General features: G+C 47.9%; 1 protein-coding gene across 5 annotated transcripts in view; it reads left to right on the forward strand.

The window, feature by feature from the left end:
- Positions 1-24099, forward strand: part of AAK1 (AP2 associated kinase 1) — an 89581-nt gene that overhangs the window by 49411 nt on the left and 16071 nt on the right. For 2 of the 5 annotated variants that reach the window (XM_063358706.1, XM_063358705.1), the window contains 4 exons: positions 1058-1287; positions 1935-2092; positions 2494-2610; positions 4356-4451. In XM_063358706.1, the coding sequence (XP_063214776.1) occupies positions 1058-1287; positions 1935-2092; positions 2494-2610; positions 4356-4451 (601 nt within the window). Of the gene's footprint in view, positions 1-1057; positions 1288-1934; positions 2093-2493; positions 2611-4355; positions 4452-17344; positions 17447-18599; positions 18702-19482; positions 19594-23840; positions 23946-24099 lie in introns of all 5 variants that reach the window. The other 3 variants (XM_063358708.1, XM_063358709.1, XM_063358707.1) reach the window with 3 other exon arrangements.

Here is a 24099-nt window from a genome sequence, read left to right on the forward strand (position 1 = left end):
AATGAATTAGTCTGCCTGAAAATGCCAGATGAAAAGCAAGACAGCAAACCACTTGTTTGCCTTGCCCCGCTGTAGTTAAGCACCACACTGGGGATGTGACTCTCTTCTCATTGCTCTCTCAGGTCTTTCCAAGTCTTTTATCTGCGTTCCGTAGTTGAAAATGGCCTGGGATGATACGGGGTGGGGAACAGGGAGCCTAGTGCCCGGGCAGTGGAGGTGACGTGCACAGCTCTCTGCTCTTTGCATCCTGGTTTTTCTGCTTTAAATCCAAACGCGATAATCTCCCTGACAGACGGATTTTGCAGAATCACATAATGGGAGGTGATGCTGCTGTTTGTCACTACAAAACAGTATTTCAAACATTTATGGGTTTGGGAGTTTAACAGAGGACTGAGGTAATGGAAAAAAGAGGTTAGTTTTGAGGAAACCCCTGAAGTTTCCAAAGGATTTGTAGCTGGGCTATCTTGGTTTATGCCTAAACAGAATGTGCCTGTTTTCTCCTCCTTATTTTAATGACAAATGTTGTTCCTCTGGTGCTTTTTGGTTTTTTTGTTTTGTTTTTTTTTTTTTTTGGCATAAAAGCTCCTTGCACAGAAGACCTGTACTCCTTTATGGATTTGACCCCAACCACACATCATCTGCTGGAGGAAGTGCTGCTCTTCCCCTTACCCCCACTCCGTGTGTTCATATGACAAGACTCCTGTACGCTATGATATGGTTTCTTTTTTTTTTTTTACCTCTGCCCTGGATCTCGGCCTCTTTACCCATGGGCAAGTTTCTGAGACCAGCTAGCCTTTAATGGCAAGCGCTAATAGGGACTTGGCCTCCAGAGCTGCACCATGGAAAGGGGAGAAAGTCTCTGCTTGTGCGTTTGTACTAATCCTGAAATACAGCGAATTCCCCCTGCCCCCAATTCTTTTGTGTGTTGGGTTTTTTTTCCCGCCTCTAGACTGTCGCCCGTCCATGACTTGCAGGTCAGATCCTCCAGCATGTAGCGGTTTTTTCATTGTGACTGTTGTTCGTGAACAAGGACATCCCATTTCACTTTCTCTCCTAGGTGCAGGCACAAATGAGGCAACAGCAAAAACCTCAGACCACTCCCCCCACAGCAATGCAAGGGCAGAAGCTGGGCTCTCTCACCCCTCCGTCCTCCCCCAAGACGCAGCGTGCAGGACACAGGAGGATTCTGAGCGATGTGACCCACAGTGCAGTTTTTGGGGTTCCGGCCAGCAAGTCTACCCAGCTCCTGCAGGCAGCTGCTGCTGAAGCCAGTCTCAACAAGTCCAAGTAGGTGGCTGCTCACTTGGTGTCAAAGAGTGTAGAGGGAGGAGGGGGTAGATGAGGCTCTTTGGAGATGTCCTAGGCAAATCTCTGAGATGAAGGTGGGCAGCAAACTCTGTGAGGTCTAAATGAGAGTCTTTCCCTACCCAGCCCACAGTTTAGGGCTTGGCAGAAAGTTGCTGAAAAACTTCTGCAAGGGCAGAAGTCCTCCTGAGTGCTTCCATGCTCCCCAAAAGCTAAACAAACAGGACCTTCCTCTGGATTACGGCAGCGAGCATCGTTTCAGCTGTTCTGCCAGTAGCCCTGGTGCATGCTTCATGCTTGCCGCTTAGCATCCGCGCTTTCCCCAGGAGTACTTGCTAGGTCACTTTTACAGTGCCTACAGGCAGGAAGCCTCCACGTGGGCATTGCAGAAGATTGTTTCAAATAGGATATTTATGTTGCTTCTTTTAATCCCTGACACCAGGATGCTCAAACAGATGATGGGTAGGTAAGGTCCCAGCTTTCTGGTCATGCAAGTACAAGAACTTGTGCTGAGTGTTTTAAGTAGGAAATAATTATAATGCAGTAGCTTGGACCAGCTCTTAGCGCTGGCCAGAGGATTTCAGATGGGTTATTAATGACTCTTGTTTGGTTGGGGTGATCACATCCAGATCTGCTTCCACCACACCCTCGGGTTCCCCAAGGACCTCACAGCAGAATGTCTATAACCCGCCTGATGTCTCCACGTGGAATCCCTTTGACGACGATAACTTCTCCAAGCTGACAGCTGAGGAGCTGCTGAACAAGGACTTTGCAAAGCTAGGTGACGGTAGGTGCAAGGAGATGGTTTAATGCCAACCTGCTCTCAAAACAGAAAATGGCATGGAATGATGATGCTTTCGGTCAGATGCTGTTGGGGTGCTCCCATGTTATCATGGTCCTCTGTGCCCGTTAAGAGCCAAATCCCTCCAGTTTCCCTTCTTAGTCCCCGTCCTCTTCGCTGAGCAATTGCAATTAAACGAGCATGACCCTCAAAGGTACTAACTGCTTTTAAAGTGGCCTCGATTAGTTGGTTGTAGAAGCTACAGTTTAATCTCTGCTTCCTCTGCAAGTTATGATTTGCAGGAAGGGTCTTAAGTCACATACTGAACTAGTGTCCTAAAAATCTAGGTAAGTAAACAACCTTCAGAATGGAATTTTTTCCCCCTAAATCTGTGTCTGGCATTTCAGGGAAAGCTCCAGAAAAGATGAGCAGTTCCACAGAGAACTTGATTCCAGGTTTCCAGCCAGCTTCATCTGCAGCCCAGGCAGATGCATTCGGTGGCTCTTCCTTCACTGCTGGATCAGGTGAGTTCGTGAACGCATCTGAGAGGGCAATACCCTGGTCAGCACTGCAGAAAAATGGCAACTCCTTGTCGTAGCCTCTTTAAAAGGAAGGTAAAACTGATGTAAATTGAGTTGCCCCTTGGCACTGAGAACTGTAGGATAGGGTTGGCCCTTCAGTAAAAAAGGGAAGTACTCGTCACAGTTGGGTAGTAGAGACAGGAGGCGCTGTCTATAGGCAAAGGTGAGGCTTTTGGTGAGGGAAGAAACTAAATGAGCCCCTTAAGGTCACAAGAAAGCTTCTTAACATGTTGAAGTTCCATGCAGCTCCTAATTAGAAGTAAAATATGTAGCTTGCAATAAGGGAATTGGACTTGGAGACATTGGTCAGACATGCTGGAGGATATTCCTTGCCTGCAGTTGTTAGGCTGTATGAAGGAGGAGGGGAGCAAGGATAAGAATGTCTCCGCCACTGAATGAGGAGAACAGCAGAGACAGGAGAGAGCAGGGAAAATCTCAGGGAAGAGCACAGTTTGGGTCATAACTGACATGTTAAATGGTGAAGGCAAGAAGTTTTGCCAGGAGTCCTTGGCTGGTCTAAGAAGCTTTTCTGCTGAGGCCTCTGCGTGTGTGATCTTGTCTGATGTCTCCTTTGGTGCTTGGCTACCAAGGTTTTGCCGTGAGCAGCCCCATCTATGCTGAAAAAACTCAGTGAGTGCTGCTGCTTGTCCCTAGTTCTTCAGCATCAGTTCTCACTGAACGCAGCAAAGACCTCCCACGCCCAGTATCGGAAAACTGCTTCCAGGAGCCCTAAACGCAAGTGATCCTCTCCCCCATCTTACGCAGCCATTGTTACTGGGGACAAATGCGACCGTTTGATGCTTCCTCACTGAAGCACACCAACCCTTGGTGAGAGGAGAGAGACTGAAGAATCCTTTGTGGGGCAAGAAGTGACAAATCCATTTACGCTTATTTCTATTTATAAAAAGAGATTTAGAGGAGCTTATAACTGAGCTTGGTATTGTTGGCTCTTAGCTGAGAATTGAGGAGTTGGAGTCCATGATGCGAGAGTGCTCTAGGGGGTTTCTTTCTGAGTTTGTCCAGCTGTTCAGTGCCCTGTGAACAGTTGACCGTGTTCCATCAGCCTTTGTGGAGTAATGTTGAGTAGCAGCAGCTCCAGATTCAGCTGTAATGTACTTTCTGCGAAGCCCAGAAGCATCTGCATGTTCTGGGCTTTCTGGAGACTGTAGCACGTTTGATTCTTTTCGTAGCTGTCTTTAAAATGTGCCCCTTGACTCTCCTGTCCCGTGGTTTGGCAGAGGAAGGTTTCTTGGGAATTCAACGCTGGCACTGGGCTGGGCATTTGTAGACCTTCTCTTTTTCTTTGCCCGTAGATATGAGCCTGCCTAAGCCTGATGCAGGATACCTTTTATTTCAGAGGCCCGACGCTGGGGCTGGCCTGCTGCGTGCCCTTTGTCGAGGTGTTTCACCTTTTGTGCCAGTGTAAAGTGAGACAATAGTACTTCCCTTTTGTGGAACATCTTGAGATCTGTGGGTTAAATTGTGTTGGAGAGCTACACGGTAATAGTTGTGGTTTTTCTCTTTTTCACTAGGAACACAAACGTGGTCCGAGTGTTTGTGTGTGTTCTGGTCAGGCCCTAGCTTGGACTCCGTAATATCGAGCTGTGCTCCTGCTGAGATTTCGCTCGATGCTTTCTGCTTTTCTCTCTGCTCCTTCTCACTCTGCCTTTTCTCTTCCTGGTTACCAGCTGAAAAAACAAAAGACATTCTGAGTCTGGACGCTAGCCCTCCTCTCCTGACTGTGCCTGATCCTTTCACTCCTCTCGCATTATCCGACACGCCAGGTAACCGGAACTGTGTTTATGGAGGGGGGCAGATTCTTGTTTGTTTTGTACTCTTAATCTTCCAGTTCTAGTTCTAAGCACACCTGAAATGGTGCTGGGTGCTGACAAGCTCCGCTGAACTGAGCGGTAGCGATGATGTGCAGCGCTTTCTGCCATTGAATATCTGCTCGGTGGCAGGAGCGGCGCTGAGCGCAAGAGCGCTTCGTTTTCATGGCAGGCCCTGGGGTTATCGTATTGCTTCTAATGCCAACGATGTTGGTGTCTTTAAAGGTTCAGCGTTCAAAGCCAAAATAATCACTGGGTAATTACCTGTTCTGATGACCTAAGCCATTTTCAAATTGGTCTCCAACTTTGAAACTGTAGTTTTATTATTGTTAAAATATTTCTCTCCCCTAAGAGTCAGTGTTTCTTTGGCTTCCAGGGTCTATCGCAAATGCGTGCTCCACGTGAAGCACAAGTTAACGCGTAACCTTTTCTGATTTGGCAGAATTTCCTAGTGCAGTTGGTAGCTATTTCCATTTACTTTGCAGTACTCCTTAAAAGTCTTTCCTGTGTGCGCATTTCTGACTGCAGCAGCCAACACTTTTTAGCACGAGATTATGTAAGTGCTTAGGAGCTTATTTGCAAATCGGTGGGATTTGGAATATGGTAATGATTTTGCCTTCAAGTTTCTCTAAGGCCTCTGGCAAATGTGTGTCACAAGTCTCTTCTTGTCAGATAGCCCCAGAGGACAAGTGCTTGTTACAGCTCTCGCCCTTGTCCTCAGCTCGAGTTGCGGATCACTGGTGGTTTGGTGGTGGAGGACCCAAGCTTCATAACGTTGTGCTTGTAAAGACGGCATCTCTCCATGGAACGCTAAGTGATTCAGGGAAAAAAAGTTATCTATTTTTTTTTCCATAACTGAGTGGAACTTGCTTTCTTCTGGTTGATGCTCAAAGAGCACAAGAAATATGTTTTGGTTCAAAAGGGATTTTACTCATAAATGCTGCAGTTCAAGAAAAGCAGAATTTACGGGCTTTCTCCCCTGTGTGAGCATGTGCCAGGACCTGACCTGCCCAGCTATAATTTGAAAAGAACCCACAGAAGGCAGATGGCTGCACGTTTTTCTTCCCCTCACAAAAGCTATTGGAAGGGTTGGTTTTCTTGACTTGAAGTCTGTCAGCCTGGACGACTATTTAGTTCTCTGCCAGTGTGCTCGAGGCATACAGTTGCACACCAAGACGGTTGTTTCCCTTATTGCCCACTGCATTTTGATACAGCACAACTGTAAGAAGCATCTTGGTCTACCTTGACTTAAGCAAGGCATTTGACACGGTCTCCCACAGCATCCTCATAGGGAAGCTTAGGAAGAGTGGGCTAGATGGATGGACGGTACGGTGGATAGAGAACTGGTTGAAAGACAGAGCTCAGAGGGTCGTGATTAGGGGCACAGAGTCTAGTTCAAGTTCAGTGACGAGTGGTGTTCCCCAGGGGTCAGTACTGGGTCCAGTCCTCTTCAATATATTCATCAATGACCTGGATGAAGGGACAGAGTGTCCCCTCAGCAGGTTTGCTGGTGACACAAAGCTGGGGGGGTGGCTGACACCCCAGAAGGCTGTGCCGCCATCCAGAGAGACCTGGCCAGGCTGAAGATCTGGGCGGAGAGAAACCTTATGGAATTCAACGAGGGCAAGTGTAGGGTGCTGCCCCTGGGGAGGAATAACCCCCCGCACTAGCACAGGTTGGGGGTGACCTGCTGGAGAGCAGCTCTGTGGAAAGAGACCTGGGAGTCCTGGTGGACAACAGGATGACCATGAGCCAGCAATGGGCCCTGGTGGCCAAGAAGGCCAATAGCATCCTGGGGGGCATCAAGAAGAGCACAGCCAGCAGGTGGAGGGAGGTCATCCTCCCCCTCTGCTCTGCCCTGCCCTGGGGAGGCCCCATCTGGAGCCCTGGGTCCAGTTCTGGGCTCCCCGGTTCCAGAAGGACAGGGAACGGCTGGAGAGGGGACAGCAAAGGGCCACCAAGAGGACGAGGGGACTGGAACATCTCTCTGATGGGGAAAGGCTGAGGGATTTGGGTCTTTTTAGTCTGGAAAAAAGACGACTGAGGGGGGATCTTATCAGCGCTTATAAATACTTCAAGGGGGGTGTCAGGAGGATGGGGCCAGGCTCTTCTCAGTGGTGCCCGGGAACAGGACAAGAGGTAATGGGCACAAACTTGACCGTGGGAAGTTCCATCTCAAGACGAGGAGGAACTTCTTTGCTGTGAGGGTGGCAGAGCTCTGGCACAGGCTGCCCAGAGAGGTGGGGGAGTCTCCGTCTCTGGAGACATCCCAACCCCGCCTGGAGGCGTCCCTGTGCCACCTGCTCTGGGTGACCCTGCTCTGGCAGGGGGTTTGACTGGGTGATCTCCAGAGGTCCCTTCCCACCCTATGATTCTACGATCAGTCGCAGCCTTAGCTGTGGGAGATCTGAAATTCTTTATAGTACAGAAACCACTGTGGAGAAATTGCCTTTCAGCTCTGCCCTTGGGTGCAAATTATCGGAGCAGCAGTTGTCTGGACTTTTTGTGGTGCCAGGTTGCTCATCTCACAAATCTGGCCCTGACCGGTTGCGTATCTTTGCAGGCAGGTGCTAAACCTTCTTTTCGCTAATCCCCCCGCCTGCGTGTGCCTGGTCCTGTTGAGTTCAGTAGATCCCCTTCCATGGGGGCAAAGGCGGGGGCAAGGGCATGCAGGAGATGGGGCTTTGTTGTCTTTGCCGGAACCTGCAGGAAGCCATCTCTCATTTAGTGTTTTGTTGGGGTTTTTTTTACATACAATTTTTCAAGGACCAGAGATACAGACTTGTCCTTAGCTTTGAAGACTGAGAGGGGTTGTTTGTGCTTGTCAATTCAACAGAAAAGATGAAAGTCCTGGATTTGGACTCAGCTTTTCAGTCTGTCCGTCGGTCATGTGAACAGTCATCTTTGTTCTTCTGTGTCCGCAGAAACATCCCCACCAAAATCTTGGACGTGAGGGATGTGCCAACTCGCACGTGAAAGGCGTTTTTTTAGGTGTGCCCCTTGGGTCAGTAGCGCTGGGATTGACTTTAGTCTCTTAGCGTATCAGCGTCTCCAGTTGCGCGTGTCCAAGCTGCTGTGGTTTTGTGCAGAAGCAGCTGAATTTCTTTGAATGGTTGCTAAATACTTGCTTTCTGCTTGGAATATTTTTATTTCTGGGAAAACCTCGATGGTGAATCTCATTGCTCTGAAAAGATTTTGTCTGTCTTTTTATAGACTAGGAGCATGCGTAGCCCTTTCCGGAGTAAACGCGTGAGCCTTAACCTCTTGGTTACAAGAGCAGTGTTGTTCGGGAAGGCTTTCAGTACAGGCATAAGCGAGGCTTTGATTTGGTATTTTCCCTGTTTGTTGTACAGAGCCAGTTTTGTCAGCGCTCTGAACCTGAGGCAGCTGAGGGTCTGGCCGGGAGCTCAGCTGCTTTTTTTGCTTAAGCCACAAACTCGCTCCTTGTGCTGGCACCTGAGGGCGCAGGCGCCATCGCTTGAGTGTTGGCCAGAGACCTCCTTGGGCTTTCCCACCTTTCCCCCGCATGCTTAGAAGGACAGACGAGCCTTTCTGTCACAGGTTCCTGAGAAACAAATAAATGATGCTTAACACGTGACAAACAGCAGCAGGGTGCCTCCCCAGACAGCAGAAATCCGTTCAAATGGAGGATCGCGCTGCTGCGGAGCTACAGCCAACGGATGTGGCTCGAAGTCGGACTGCTCGCTCGTAGGTTTACATCATGCTTTTGGTTCTGTGCAGTCAGTTAAACGTGAACGGCGAAGGCAAACCTTGGGCAGCAAGTTCTAGCAGACTACCCTGTTGCCGTGGATCGTGGTGTTGGAGATGCTCAATATCTTAGAGGAGGTTGTTTTTTCATTTACTGTGGGTAACAAGCTTCTCGGTATGTGCTTCTAGAGAACAGGAAAGGTAGCACGCTATAGATGGCGGAAGTACCATCTCCGGACAATAATCAAGTGGAAGTAGAATGATGTTCAGTATATTCCTCCTTCTCCAACGTGTAATGTCTGCAATTCTTAATGGAATTGTAACTAGTAAGAGGAGCTGGCAAGAGGGATGTAAAGAATATGGCAAAACATCTGTTAAAATAAGGGGGAATTAAATATTCATGCTGAAAACATTTTTTTCCTTGTGCATGTGTAGGAAAGTAAGCCAAGTTCTTCTTAATAAGCTTATTGCAGGCTTCACTGCTGATTAATCATGATGGAGTGTTTGATCAGAATAGTAATTTTTCTGCTACGTGTGGCTACTTAATGTCTATCGGCATGAATTTAGCTCATACAAGCATGGGAGGCTAAATTTTGCTCAGGGTATTCTGGAGACCTGAAATTAAACTGAGTTCTGGAGCTTCAAGGCAGATTCTTCCCTTTGTCATTGAGGCGTCGCTCCATGAATAGTCCCAAGTGTAGAGGTTTTATGCCCGTTACGTACAGTAGGTTTTGTTTCTTTTGACTTTATTTCTCTTGGCATGAATGGACTTTGGACTCAATCCTGAAAACCTGCTTTGTGGAAGTATTTAATTAGAAGTTTGACCCAGAGCATGTGAATACTTCTGCTTTTGCCCATGTCCCTTATTAATCGCTGAAGTTGAAATGCTTAAGTGCTGTCTTGACATGGTTACCTGCGCTCTCCAGACACCCAGGAAAGGTTTTCGATACATTCTCTTTTCTCTAGGCACGTCTGCTCAGATAAACAAGCTTTTTGAGTAAGTGAAGGGTGGACCCAGTGAAATGCCCTCTGAGATGCTGCCAAAAATATTCCTTTCCAGTTGCTTGAGGGCTGGTTTGTTTGAGGTGGGAGCAAGAAGTTTCCTCCTTGCTCTAGTTCCAGATAAATGTTCGTCTCCCAGGTACCCTGGGCTATTGGCAGTCCTGCCGTGTTCTTTCCTCCCTGCAGAAGAGGAGAGAGATGAGGTGGTGGATGCGGGTCCTTGGCAGCAGAGCAAGCAAGGAGGAGTTGTTGAGCAGCAGCGCTGAGGTGTGAGGGCCGAGAAGGAGAAGCTCCGCTCCTCCCTGTCGCTGCATGGAGGGCGGACTCCCCCGGGCTGTGGATTGCACCGCGCTGATTCACGTGCGGGCTGCGTCCGTGCGTGTGTAGGGTGGTGGTGCCGGTGGCCTCTCTGCATCAGTACCGAGTACGATGCTGTCTCTGCGCAACGAGTCAATCATTTTTTATTTTTTTTTACCCCATTTCAAAAGCGAGGGGATCGCTCCTTGCGAATTTACACAACCATTTACTCCCTGCGATAATTCAGCGTCTTAGCTGCAGCTGAGACACAAACGTGTCTTTAGTGTAGGTATCTGTTTGAAGAACAGCAACGCCAGGCAGCCTCTGTGACATCGTCTTGGCCATGACAGAAAGTGAGATAAGAGAAATTCCATGGCTGGCACAGCTAAGTAAACATGCAGACGTAGCTGGGGAAGGAAACGCAGGCCAAGGCAGGATGCCTGTGCCACCTGGGCACGCACTGGATTCTCATTTTTGATGAAAAGGCAAATGGCATTGCTTATTCAAGAGTCATTGTCACGTTGGAGTTCTCCAAAGCTTTTAAATAGCACTTTAAGGACTATTTTTGCCTTTTTGTTTCCTTCAAATACCGACGGACCGATGTGTTTTTACATTAGCGTGAGAGGATGCTTATCAGGGCTAAGGAAGTAGATATCATGCAGTGCAATTTCAAAACAAAATGCATCCACGCCCTTGGCCTGTTCCTTGAGCTAGCTATAAAAAAAAAAGTGTGGCCCTGGTAACCACTCCCGTTCAAAACATAGTTGGCTTCAAAAATAGGAATTTTGAGCAAAACTGGGTTTTTTCTCTTTGCGTTCTGGTGCGTGGCCTTCAGGAACTGGGTTTCCAAGCTTTCTCTGCAGGGCGCTAAAGCAGCGGTGGGAGCCGGAGGTGAGTTTTAGGCTATTGCAGCATTTGGAAGAACTGGAAATGGGAAGGAATCGTGACGCGTTGAGATCAGACTGCTGAAGCTGGCCGTTTCTAGCAGTTGGAAACACAAGCTGGGACTTGAATCGTTGACATCCCTGTCAAAACACACAAGTTCAGCTGCTTTAACAGGGCCACTATGGCAAATGTAGGAGGGCGCTCTCACTTCTTGGCACAAAATGCTTAATGAAATGTTTTTAATCGGCATAATTCTCTCCACCCCAGGCCCTTAAATACTGAGAAGATAATGTATGCCCACCTGTGTCAGGGTGTTTATAACAACTGTAACAGGGGAACCGTATTTCTAATAAGAACTAATTTTACTACCAAGATGACACATCGAGACACGGTAGCTGCAGACACGCACAAACGCATACTGATGTGTACTAATGATTTGAGTTTACATCTTGAGTTGGGAAAATGCAGAAGGGGAACTACTCACCTGTAACTTGATGAATTAATCGCCGTAGTATTAACTGAGAGCCACAGTGTGGTGTTTTGATGATTTGGAGCAACAAAGCCATTGGACCACTGGAATCCCAGTTAAATGAGAGTAAATAGTACCTAGCGTTGTTGCCATCTGGGTTTTGAATTTGATCCGAAGGGGTATTATTTGACAAATATTTGAGATCTTGAAAGTTAAACTCAAATTGTTTGATTTTGATCTCTTAAAGAGCCACTGTTAAATGTCCTACTGTTCCCCACGGTGTTAACAGTGTCATGTGCGGGTGTATTTAAAGCATGCCCATTGCTATCTTTTTTTCTTCTCTTTGCGCTGTGTAAGAAACACTTCCATTTGACAGAAACTCCGTTAGGAAAATGGAAATCCAGTGCCTTCCCTTGATTAGCCAAAAGTCCTCTGTTGCTGAATAATGTGCAGGGCTTCCTTTAATCTTTAAAATTGATTGATTAATAGGCAGAAATCTTCCTGAGTGACTAATCTATACCTTCCTTGATAATTTGCCGTCCCACTCGCAGCATACTTGACTTGGCAGGATTTTTACAACCTTGTCTTTCTTTCTCAGTTGACATCCGAAGAAAAGAACTCTGCTGTGTGCTCTATTGAATTGTCTTTCTTTTTGCTATTCCTCCGCAGTACATGAGTGAGTAACGTTCTTACTGTGTGCGGTGCCTGGCTGGTGGACTTCTTTGGCTTTGAGATGTTGCACCTTGGTTGTTCAGCGTGTTACCAACCTGTGACAGATTTTTGCCCTCTGTTCCTTTTTTAACTCGCGAGTTTCTCGGGCATCTTTTTATTCTTTCTAATAGCCTGCTCCAACTAAAACCCCATTTGCCTCCCTTCTCTCTTGATTTATATTTTCATAATCCAAGTCCTTCTTAAAATGCTTTCTGCATATACTTTGTCGCTTAACCAGTGTATCGTATCACCAAGTACAAGTGCAGCATGCCAACTTGTCGTCTGTGGCAGGGGGGGTGCTGCAGACGCGAAGTCTGTGCAAATTGACTAATCGTAAACCTCAAAAATCAGATTTGTGCATGTGTTAGAAAAGAAGGGATCTGAAGAAAAAGGTCAATATTTTCTCACTGGATTGTCCAAAGCTGTGCTCCTCAACCTGCGCATGATTGATCTTGCTTTCTTGTCCTAGGATATAAATCCATCGTTAATTCTGTTGATGGTAAATGCCATTGCTTCCTTCTTATGTTGGTGCAAAGGCTCTCGCTTTCCTTCCCAGAGGAAGGGATTTGTTTTTTCCGTCTCTGAAGCTGCCAACATCTGCCATTTGGGGATGCCTCTGAGAGCTGTTAGCTGTGGGCTCCTGCTTTGCTTTTTCTGCAACGTGTTTTGCTCACTCTGATAGGAAACAATCAATAATTTCTTACTGCAAGGAACTGGGATCTTTAGGAAGAATGTGAAACGTTTGCCTAAAGGCTGCACTATGTGGCTGGGCTTTAGCTCTGGAAAGGGTTGATCGGGCACTTTTTAATCCCCCCTACATGCTTTTAAGCTTAGACACCTTCTTAAGACTTGCTGACGGATCTCACTTACTCAGCCAGCATCCTCACTAGCTGATGCAAAGCCCTGGCAAACTTGCTGCTATCCTGTCAGGACTGAAGACCCAACAGAAGACGAAGTATCGTTGATCAGATCACTGAGCCTGAATCAAACGTACCTTCCCTGTGACCTGGGAAGCATCTGGCAGATTTTCCGTAGGCTGTCTGGGGAAGAGGATGCCTCCAAGAGGCAGCCTTGTGTGGGAGCACAGTTACTGATTAAAGCACACCATTTCCTAGCTGGAGTTTGATAAGAGCCCTTCAGGAGTTGTATGATGTAAAATGTCTTTGTATTGGGTTACATTTCCTTAACCTTGTTTATCCTTGGGCTTGTTCATATGTCTACATATGAATAATCTGGATATGTCTATTGGATTTCAGGCAGAAGGACCTCTGATGCTTAAAAATCCTGAATTTAACTGCATGGTGATTGATACGGAACGTGTTTTGTCTTGTCACGCTCCACTTCGAGCTCTATACGTGCACAAAATCAGTTGTAAAGGGCCGTGAAACCGCAGCGTAGAAGAAGCTTCTGTTTGTTTATTTCTTGTTCCGTTGCTGTTTGCTGCATAACTGATCATCTTTGCCGTCATGACCACTTCTAAAATGCGGCTTGTGATTGCGTGCCCACGTGCCTGGAGAGTCAAAAGAAACTGGGACTGTAGTGGCAAAACACCTCTCTTGGTTTTCCTCCAGTAGAGGAATCTTTGCGAAGGGGATGGCAGATGGGAGAGGGGGTTGTAGAGAAGGCCCTACCCAAGGCTGGAGCCTTCATCTCTTTCTGCAAACGGCAGATCCATCCTGTGTGCTGTTGGCTTTGTTAGTGGAGTCTGTTCTGCAATGGATGCTCACTTCGTACACGTGTGACTCGGAGCTGTTGTGTTTGTACAGGTGACAGAAACAGGGCTAGTTATCCCAGTTTCTCCTCTCCTTGCACTGCTGTATTTCTTACTCATTCAAATCAGTTACCGCTGCTGGCTTCTCACCATCTCAGCCGTGACTTCGCTTGCAGGTGAAGCAGCTTTTCTCTCGGAAATTCAAGTGAAACTTCTGCTAGAGAATTCCCTTGGTAGCAGGACCCAAAATGCAGTTCAGTATCATGAGAGAGACTGGTTTTTCTTTCGAGGTCTGCATGTAGTTAAACTGCAGCTGCCTAATATTCACGCAGAGGGAAACGGCCTAGTGTGTAGAAGGTGCCCTCCTTCAGTTGCTGCTTTGATCATTGGAGCTGTGGATTCAGAAAAGCTTCCTTTAGCACACACGTGTTTTTAATAAGCGTGTTGTGCTAAAGAGACCAAACCTAACTCTCGTAGAGAAGGTGTTCCTGCTAATACAGAACGATAGATTTCACTGGGCCTTCACTAATTTTCCCTTTGCCTCCTAGTTGGACGTGAAGTTCCCACCACTCGAATGGCCTGCTGTTCCTTTATCTCATTCCTACGGGTTAGTTCAAGACGCAACACACAACAGAAACAAGGGAAACGCTCTGCTAGGCCTCAAAACGGATTGAGGCATCTGATTTTTGTCACTTTTGGTATCTCCTTTTCCCTTCATCCTGACACCTTCTTGTTTTTGTTGAACTTCTTGGCCTCACTCAAAAGGGATAAAGTTCCTTTTAGTCCTGCCCGAAGAGATGCAGTGGCTGCCTGGAACAGCATTGGCAGATCAGCACCAATAACGAAGGAAACAAGAAAGGAGATCTCGTGAGACAAGTAACAAAATGAGACAAAGAACCATTCATGGTCTAAAGCTTTGCATAAAACCAGCTGAGCCCAGGGGGCGGGAGGGAAAACTGACATGTAGAGAGAACACCACCGTGGTTTTTTTTCTCAGAACTTCTGCGTCTTTAAAAAGTGTGGCTGAGCTCACTAGGCGACTTCCTAGTACCTGACCAAGAGGCAGATTCACTGTGTTAAACAGCGAATCTGCAGTAATGGAAAAGGAGGAAACTGTTTGGAAAGGTAAGGTTGAAGGAGGCAGACTTCAGGGAACAAGACACTTGGAAATGGGATCATAAAAGGAATGATTACTGGAGATATGGGTGTGACGATAAAGGTCGATGCAAGTGCCTTGAGAAGAGCTGGGCGTTGGCAGGCAGACCTTCTGTAGGAATCTGCTTTGAAAGGGGTATCTTAGGCCTGAATCGGTAAAATGGGAATACGTTCATGACATACATACATGTCACTTCTCAGTTTACAAACTTAATCTCAAAGTAGGAGCCAAACCCAATCTGAAACTGCCCAACTCTGAGACAATCCATAATTTCTCCCACAGTTGTGTCCCGTGCCTTGCTATCCTGGATTAATTGATTTAAAACGCTGGTTTTAGTCAGCTGTACTCTGGGTGGATACCTGTTACCTCACCGCTTCCCTTCCGGGGAAAAGGAATTGAGCATGTTCCCTGTTGTCTTGTCCCCTAGTTCCTCTCCTGTGTTGTGTTATGTTTTCCCAACATGTTTCCGATCAGTTCCGTCCTTCTCAGCCTACTTTTGATAGCACTAACACTTCTTTTTGTTGCCAAGTCCCTGCTCCTGGCCCCTCTGTTCACCCAAGGAAAAAGGCCGCCTTTGTGCAGCTGAGAAGCCCAGGATGGTACCTCTGCAGTCGGGGTACATTTGATCTGTCAAATCCAACCTTTAAAACTGAGTATTCCTCATAGAGGTGGGAAGATTTCAAGTACGTTCAAGGCTGCTGTTCCCATCAGTTGACCTTCAGGCCTTTAACCATAGACCAGCAGCCTCATGGGTTGCCTTTTTAGGTTTCTTTCCCCTCCCGGTTGCTTTAGTGTGTTGGCTTGTGAAGTTTTTCATGGGAACTAGAATTTGTCCTGCTTTGAATAAGTAGTTCCAAAGCCGCTAGGCTATTTTATTATTTAGAAGGGCAATAAAAAAGATCGATATCATTGCCTTGTACGTAACAGTACAACTTAAGCTTTTCTTTGGCTTTCTCAGCGTGGTGAGTCTTTTATACAGCCGTATTCCAGAGCCTGTGCTTTTGTGCAGTTGTGGGCATATTTTCTTTGGATAATAAATAATAACACCAGCTTTTGAACTCAAAACATAAAATATTGATGTACATATTTTGTAAAGGTATGATTGCGGCAGGGGCACAGCTCATTTCAATGTTAGATTGTAAATGCAGTCGTTTCAACAAGTCGAAATGGCCAGATTTGTGCTGCAAATTTTATCAGTGCTGTTCTACTGAAGGTGATTACTTCTGGCAAATCCTGAAAATGGTCTTTATCATCTTGTTCTGTGAAGAAACCCTGGTGAAGGCTAAATAATTAAGCTCATTATTGAAAACCTGGTTAGTATGGTTGCAAAATCACTCATCCGCCAGATTAATAATTGAGATTAACTTTTTGCCCAGGCTATCTAAATTTCTTTGTGTGAAGGATAATGGGAACCACAGGAGTCGTACTGCTGGGAATGACATGTCTGATTTGAAACCTGATAGTTGAAATAATTAATTGGTAACTAGACAGCTGTTTAACCCAAGGGCAAGTTCAGATGTCTGGCACTGTAGCGCCGCAGTGATTTCTGGTTTTGCCCAAGCTCTTAAGGGCTGTAAGTATTCCATTCTCAAGCGAATTAATAGATGTTATATACCTAGCTCTAGCCTCTTGGGCTTCTGATATTCCCTTCCTGTTATACAAAGACAAAGACCTCCCTGGCATAGGAAGGTGAGAGGGGAAAAATTGCAGGCTCCCTTCTCCCCCCTTCCTTCTCCCCCCTTCCTTCTCCCCCCTTCCTTCTCCCCCCTTCCTTCTCCCCCCTTCCTTCTCCCCCCTTCCTTCTCCCCCCTTCCTTCTCCCCCCTTCCTTCTCCCCCCTTCCTTCTCCCCCCTTCCTTCTCCCCCCGTCCTTCTCCCCCCGTCCTTCTCCCCCCGTCCTTCTCCCCCCGTCCTTCTCCCCCCGTCCTTCTCCCCCCGTCCTTCTCCCCCCGTCCTTCTCCCCCCGTCCTTCTCCCCCCGTCCTTCTCCCCCCGTCCTTCTCCCCCCGTCCTTCTCCCCCCGTCCTTCTCCCCCCGTCCTTCTCCCCCCGTCCTTCTCCCCCCGTCCTTCTCCCCCCGTCCTTCTCCCCCCGTCCTTCTCCCCCCGTCCTTCTCCCCCCGTCCTTCTCCCCCCGTCCTTCTCCCCCCGTCCTTCTCCCCCCGTCCTTCTCCCCCCGTCCTTCTCCCCCCGTCCTTCTCCCCCCGTCCTTCTCCCCCCGTCCTTCTCCCCCCGTCCTTCTCCCCCCGTCCTTCTCCCCCCGTCCTTCTCCCCCCGTCCTTCTCCCCCCGTCCTTCTCCCCCCGTCCTTCTCCCCCCGTCCTTCTCCCCCCGTCCTTCTCCCCCCGTCCTTCTCCCCCCGTCCTTCTCCCCCCGTCCTTCTCCCCCCGTCCTTCTCCCCCCGTCCTTCTCCCCCCGTCCTTCTCCCCCCGTCCTTCTCCCCCCGTCCTTCTCCCCCCGTCCTTCTCCCCCCGTCCTTCTCCCCCCGTCCTTCTCCCCCCGTCCTTCTCCCCCCGTCCTTCTCCCCCCGTCCTTCTCCCCCCGTCCTTCTCCCCCCTTCCTTCTCCCCCCAATTTGATTTTCATTGGGTCAAGTTAAGCTTTTGTGCTTTGGGTAGGAGTGAAAGAACTCCATGCTGTTTTACAGTGGCTCCTTAGGGAGAGCAGCACACAGTGGGTGAGGATGTTCTCAGTTGTCTTAGATGACCATGGGCCGCTGGTGAATAGCTGCCCTCTAATACTTCTAAGGGATATCAGTTATTTGCACACAAAATTGCACAGATGCTCTTCTGAGGCTGACACACTGAACCGAGCACCTGATTAATGTTGTCTTTTCTTGGGTTTTTTTGTGTGTGTTTTTTTTTTTTTTCTTTTTTCTCTGTTGCCTGCCTTCCTCCTTTTCCTGCTTAACCCAGAAAAACTGATTGAGGGACTCAAATCTCCTGAGACTGCGCTTCTGCTCCCTGATATCCTGCCTCTCGCTGACCCCTTCGGTAGCACGTCAGACGCTGTGAATGGTAAAAATAAACTCAGGGCGCCTCCTCCCTCTGTCTTTCATGGCATGTCCTGTCCCGCATGATAACTCTGCGTGTTCACCCCCACCGGGCTCTCAAAACAGCTGCTGATGGCGGTGAAACGCAATGTGATAAGAAGTTATGGATTACGCTGAGACAGATCTGCTTTTTTCCCGTGAGACTAGCATGTGAACGGTAAAGACTGGGTATTCGCATTGAAAATATATACTTAAAGCTTTGGCATAATAACATGGCATGGTTGTGCCTTGTGTGTTCTTCTGGTCTTGGTAGAAAAAAGTTAATTGTTGACTGAAGGAGAAGATGCAAAAAAAAAAAAAAATGCATGTTCATTAATCTCTCTCAGGTTGACCAATTGGGCCATTTCTGGTACTAGCGTTTGAGCGCGTCCTTATTCTTTAGTTTGGCTTCTTGGTGATTACCGTGAGGAAGAGACCCAGAGAGGCGTTGTACCTGGCTGTGACAGTTATCTTCCATGTCTCTCCCCCTCCCTTTTATGGTTTCTATAAAAACGAATCCTTCTGTCCAGCCTTTGTAAACATCTCCTTTTATATCCCCATAACGGACATCAACATTAGACGACACTGAGGGCTGGTGTTTTCAATAAGATGTTGCCACTGCGCACGCAAAATGAAAAAAAATGTCCCACGTCTTGGCTTTTTACAAGCTTAATTGGGAATATGCAAAGGGCTCCACAGTAGGTATTTTAATGATTTGCTACTTCTAATGCAAGAGGACTTCTTAAAGGTCAGTGTTTTCCTTCTGCTGGAAAAGGATCTTGCAAACGCTTGTAGCTGTTTGCCCAGCCCCAGGCGTTCTGCTTAGCTGCAGGGCCTGCTCCGTTAACCTCCCGTTCCAGCCCCTGCGTCTTTCCAATTGGCCTTGCACAAATTAAAATGCATAAATAAATAACACAGAAAAACTCAAACCCAACAAATGCTTAATGTGTTACAGTCTTCCCTTGTTATTAAATTAACGTTGGTCTAACGTTGGCTCCTGTATTTGCCAGCGTAGCTGACGCGTATTAAAGGGTCACTAGAGGATTCAGACAGCTGCCGCCTTAGTTCCTGCTTGTGCTGTGTCTTGCAAACTAACCTCTGGCTTCTTCTCTGCTCTGGCGTTTTGCGCGTTTGGAAAGGAAAACCCGATGTAGCTGTTGAGAGTCTCATACCGGGCCTCGAGGCTCCGTTGCCCCAACGCCTTGTGTCACAGACTGAGTCGGTTGCCTCCAACAGAACAGGTTGGTGAGGCAGGAGGGGTGTTGGGTGGGGGGGGGAAATGCATCGTACCGGTGCGGGCTGTGTAAATCAGAAAGCGCTGTCTGCTTGAACGTAAGCATCTCCGCTGCTTTTCCCGCCAGTGTAAACTAGGCTTGCGTGTCTTGTAAGCGGATGCTGCATGGTTCCCTGAAAGTCGAGGATGCTCGTCTCCTTGTGAGGAACGGTCTGGTATTCCTTCAGCCCGCCGTTACAGACCTGTAGGTGCCAGAGCATTGCTCCGATGAAGGGCTTTCGAAATCTGGAGCAGTCTCTGGTTTTCGTCTGTTCCATCGGGTAGTAAGCAGTGCGTGTCCCTTCTTAATGTGCAGGCCTTGGTCTGGCCGCTGCTGCAGCAGATGGACTCCACCTCTCCTCAGAGGTCGCTTGCGAAACAGGCAGCGTGCTTTGTTTTGCCAGAGAGTCCCCGCAACTCTTTCCCTCTCTATGCTCCCTTTCACTCCCCCTACTTTAACCTGTCTCTTATGTGGGATTTTGCTGTTGCACGCTCAGCTTTAGGGGGTAGTTAGCCCCAGAGAATGTGTTATATGTTGCTAAAGGTGTTGGGAATCCCTCTACCCTCACTGCAGAGCAATAAGGAATGGTTTTCCAGCACAAAAAATGGTATCCCTTGTGCTGGCTTTGCATCAAAGCTCTGTTTGTACACTGAGCAGCCAGGAACAGGAATGTGAGAATATGAACTTAACGGTGTTTGTGTCCTGTTTAATGCTACCGTGCGGCCTCTGGATGCTAACCTGGATTCAGACTCTCTCACCGGGGAAGACTCTCTGCTTGACTGTTCTCTGCTTTCTAACCCTGCCGCTGACCTCTTGGATGAGTTCGCTCCCGTAGCTTTCGCAGCTCAACCTCACAAAGGTAAACTGGCCCTCTGTCTCTAACACCCGATCAGTCCTGGGACGCGGTCTTTAGCTATCGTGAAGCGAAGCTGATGCTGGTTTACACAAACAGATGCTCTGACCTGTGTTCTGGTGGTGTGGTTTTTTTTTTTTCCTCCTTTTTCCTCCAAGCCATTGTTCTGTTTTCTTCCCAAGCTGGTGAAACTCGGAATGCGTGCTGAAGTACTAAGGGGAAAAAGTATTCATCTTGACTGTAAAGACAGGAGGTTTGACAGGATTGGTGGCATATTCCATGAGACGGGGATACGGGAGAAGGGTTACAGTAGGCTTAAAGGGGAGGCGTTTGTAGGCAGCCCCTCTCGAGGTTTGTAAGTGAATGCACGCTGGCTTTGCTTTTTGCACGTGGGATTTAAGACCTGGTTTTACGCTGCGTTATTAATTCTGGAAGCGGGGGGGGCTGATAATCATCTATACTGGTGCCACAAGCTTTTGAAACGAGAGGAGTTTTTTGGGTTTGTTTTGTTTTTTGGTTTTTTTTTTTTTGGTTTGCTAGAGTTAGCGTCCGAGGCACAGGACTGAGCTCCTTCAGATCTAGAAAATGTTTTCCTTTTCAGTGGTTATCAGGGTTCGGTGGTTTCAGTGGTTCTTGGGTCAAACTGCAGTGTCGCAGCAAATAGGAATGAAAGTGTAAGTGCGCTATCCAACTGCGAAAAGGAACAGTTTCATGATAACAGAAAAAAAGGCAGAGCTGAAGAGGAGAAGCAGACAGCGTGCGGCCATACCGCCGAGCTGCACGTCAGCCCTCGCAGTACGGCGGTATTTGAGCTTGAATGGAATTGTGGAAACACCGCGCAGTCATCAGAGTTCTGTTCTCTTTCCACTAACAAGCAAGAGCGGAGGACCCTGGGAGGCTGGGTCCTAACTCAGATGGTGCTTTATTTTTTTTATTATTTTTATTTATTCCCCGGCCCCCCCCCCCCGCAGAGCATCCAGCTGCAATCTGGGCCCTCTCCATGCCGCGTGGCTGGAGCGGTGGCACTGGAGTAGTTTGAAGGGCTATCAGCTGGAGTGCGACTCGCACGTGAATTTTCCCCGCTCTGTTCTTGCGCGTCCCAGTTAGGAGCTAAAGCAGTTGTGAGTAGTTCACGTCTCCCTGGGGGACAATGCCGAATGTTAGGGGATGGCTCTCACGTCAGCCAAGCTTATGGATGTTGGGTAGTACACATACACCTGGGGGGCGAGAGGGAAGACCCGGGAGTTCTGTGCTATTTATTGCCTTGGAGAGAGGCCCAGAGCACAAGTGCCAACTGCTGGGTGCCCCTGGATGGTGGGTTTTGGTTAGCTCATTTGGTAAGTATCCCTATAGCGACAGAAAACGATCTGTCCTCGGAGGAATCGCTGTACAAACAGTCTGTAATCAATTTTTACACTTGATGGCACTTCAGAACGAGTTTGTGTTTTTCATGGAGCTTTTGGGTTTAAACAAGCAGTTGTTCTAATTGCTCATTGCTATAATACGTTTCCATGCCACTTTGTTTTGAGGAAATGGCTGGAAATGTCTGTCGAGCAGTTATTACTCCATGTCTGGAATGTAGCAAAGCCAAAACGTTGTTGGTGTGACTTAATGAGGAAATGAATTAGCAGGCTCCTCCATGGCTTCTCCCAGGCTGCCCCGCTGTTCCCTTTGGGATGAGGAAGGCTCACGTTTGACGAGGAAAATGAGACTTCGGTTAGTGGGGCAGGGGGCCCAAATTATTAAAATCTTCCGAAATTCATTTGTGCCTTCTTTTCAAACCCTGCTTTTACCGCTCTGGCTGTGGTCGTTAACCGTACATCCGGCTCGATCTTTTCTTTTTGTTTGCTTTGTTTAGCCAGTCCTGGCTTTGGTGACGTAAAGCATCCACGGGGCAGATGGTGTCCATGGGTGTAATCAGCCTGTGGAGCTGCAAGTTCCCAGTGGGGCCAGGGGGACGTGGCGAAGCAGACACGGCCTGGGCAGGGACTGATGCTCCAGCCACGCCGTAGCAGCCTTTCTGTTGTCCTTTACTAAGCTGTTTTCTGGCCTCTGACTTTTTGCTCAGCCTTCAGGATTTCTTAATTTGCATTTGCTGAATACAGCCCCAAGCCGCACGTATGTGCGAGGGGAGAATTTTGCTGCTCACGGTGGGTATGTAGTCACCGAGGCGAGCTCAAACACTTTTTGTCGCGGTTTCGGCCGGATTGGCCGATCAGAACGACAGATGGGCCCCCCCCACTCCTCAGAGAGGAGAGGAAGAGAGAAGGAGATTGATGAGTTTAGAAAAAGAACTAAAGTACTTTAATAAATAAGAAAATAGTAAATAATAATAGAATAATAAAAATAAAAAAAAAGTATACAAAATATACAAAACCGTACCCAGCTCCCAGGATGACGATCACGTCACCAGCAGACACAGGGAAAGCCCCAGACTGGAGTCAGCGACGGACAGGAGCTGAATTCCGGAACTAGAGTCAGGAATGCTCGGATCGGGATCAAAGGCAGACGAACAGGGTCCTCCTCAGCCGTCGGCCATTGAAGAAAGAGCGAGCCAGAGCCCCCTTTGATCCCTCAGCTTTTGCACTGAGCGTGAGGCAGATGGGATGGAATACCCAGTTTTGGGTCCGCTGTCCCGTCGGCTCCTCCCTGCAGGTGGGACCCCTCTGCGCGTCTCCGCTTCCGACCCTCCAACGGGGCAAGCGGCGCAGTTAGCCGGCCTTGGTTGTTAGAGCGATAAGTCTAAGCAAGAGCCTCTGCGCGCACCGTTCCTTGGTACGATCAGGTCTCACCCCTCTGAGAGCGAAGGGTTTCTCAACAACGTGCCGTTGATTTCAGACTTCAGTCAGGTAGAAGGGGCCCAGCTAAAAAGTAAAATTACAAATCAGAAAATTGCTTCTGTTTTACCTCAAACCAGGACACCTTTGAAGGAGTTTTGCCCAAACAGGGACACTCGCCAGCCTTTCTCGCTCCTTAGGAAAGACAGTCTGTAACTGGGCAGTGCTCCCTCAGCAGCTGCTTGTACAGCAAACAGAGCTACGAGCAGCTGCCTGTATAAACGGAGGGAAGCGGAGATAGCACGCGTGCGAAGGCTTCCAGGTAGGTTGAGAAGAGCCACAAATAAATAACTCCAGAGACGGAGTGATAACAAGATGAGACTTTCTGTTAAGCTGGAAACGTCTTTGTGTTTTCGACACTTTACATGCTAGTCTTCTATAAAACTTGTGGGGGTTTTTCGGGGTCTGATCCTCTAGAGGACAGCGTATTTCCACAAGTGGTTTCTTGCGTCATCTCACACAAAACCGCTTCGCATGTCTGTCAGCTCTAGGTAAAGAGCTATTATTCATGATAGGAGTCACAGGAACGTTCCTGTTCCTTGGAAACCATCGACTCGTACATGTCCTTGCTGGGCTTTCAGAAATATTTCACGTAGTAATTGAGGGCCTTGTTTTGGAAGGTATTTTAGGTGTCTAAAGTAACAAATAACGTGAAAGTCCCTAAAGGTATGTAATTGCCTGATAAGGCAGATAAAAGTCTCATCTACTGTGGAGGCTGTTGGAAGTGCCTCCCCCCAGGTGTCTAACTGCAGTTGACGTGGTTTGAAATCGATGGAATTATGTGCCAGAGCTGCTCTGGGGGCCTTTAACAAACAAACAAAAAAATCTCTCTCGGTGTCTAGTTACATCTTCAGGCATTTAAACTCCTTGGAAATCTGACTTCATATTGCACTACTTGTTTTATCGCTCTAGGTGAAAGCTCAGGGGTTTTGTTTTGTCTCACGTACATGACTGGAATTTCTTCCGCGTTATTTTTTCCCAGCCCTTTTCTTCTCCCTGTGCGCGGGAGCTGGTAACCGGAGAGCCAGACTGCGCTCCCAAACCGTACTAATATCTGACAGAGGACACCTTCTGTCCTTGGGAACTTAAGCCCCAGGCTTTTAGCGCAGTTTTGAACTATGCCAATGGTTAAGCCTTCATATTGGCCGAATTTTATTCTGGTTCTCACGACGCGGCTTGCTTTTTGGTTTCTTTCTACGCGCCCCCTCCACTTCTGTATTTAATTGGCTCTCTTAACTTCTTACCTTCTTTACCAAACACTTACCGACTTTATTTCACCTTTTAAATGAAACTCCTGCTTCTAAACCCTGTCTCTGAAGACGTAAAGATATTCTAACACTTTTTTAGCAATTCTAACCAGCCTTCTCTGCTATCTTTGCTTCTTTTCCCTTTTGCTGTTTCTCCTTTACGCTGCAGAAGATACTAACCTGATATCAGGCTTTGATGCTCCTGAGGGCTCTGAAAAAGTGACGGAAGATGAGTTTGACCCCATTCCAGTGTTGATATCCAAAAATTCACAAGGTAAGCCAGGATTCGGGGGTGAAAAATGCAAGGAAAAAAGGAGAAGTTCTGGGGCAGTGGTGCTGCAGCACGTGTGAAGTGTCAAATTGTAAACCGTAGGATACGGTCATTGGAGTGTTCAGTGAGCTTAGTCTGCCTCTGATTTACGCTGGCC

The sequence above is a fragment of the Chroicocephalus ridibundus genome, chromosome 23 (assembly GCF_963924245.1).
Source record: "Chroicocephalus ridibundus chromosome 23, bChrRid1.1, whole genome shotgun sequence".
NCBI lineage: Eukaryota > Metazoa > Chordata > Aves > Charadriiformes > Laridae > Chroicocephalus > Chroicocephalus ridibundus.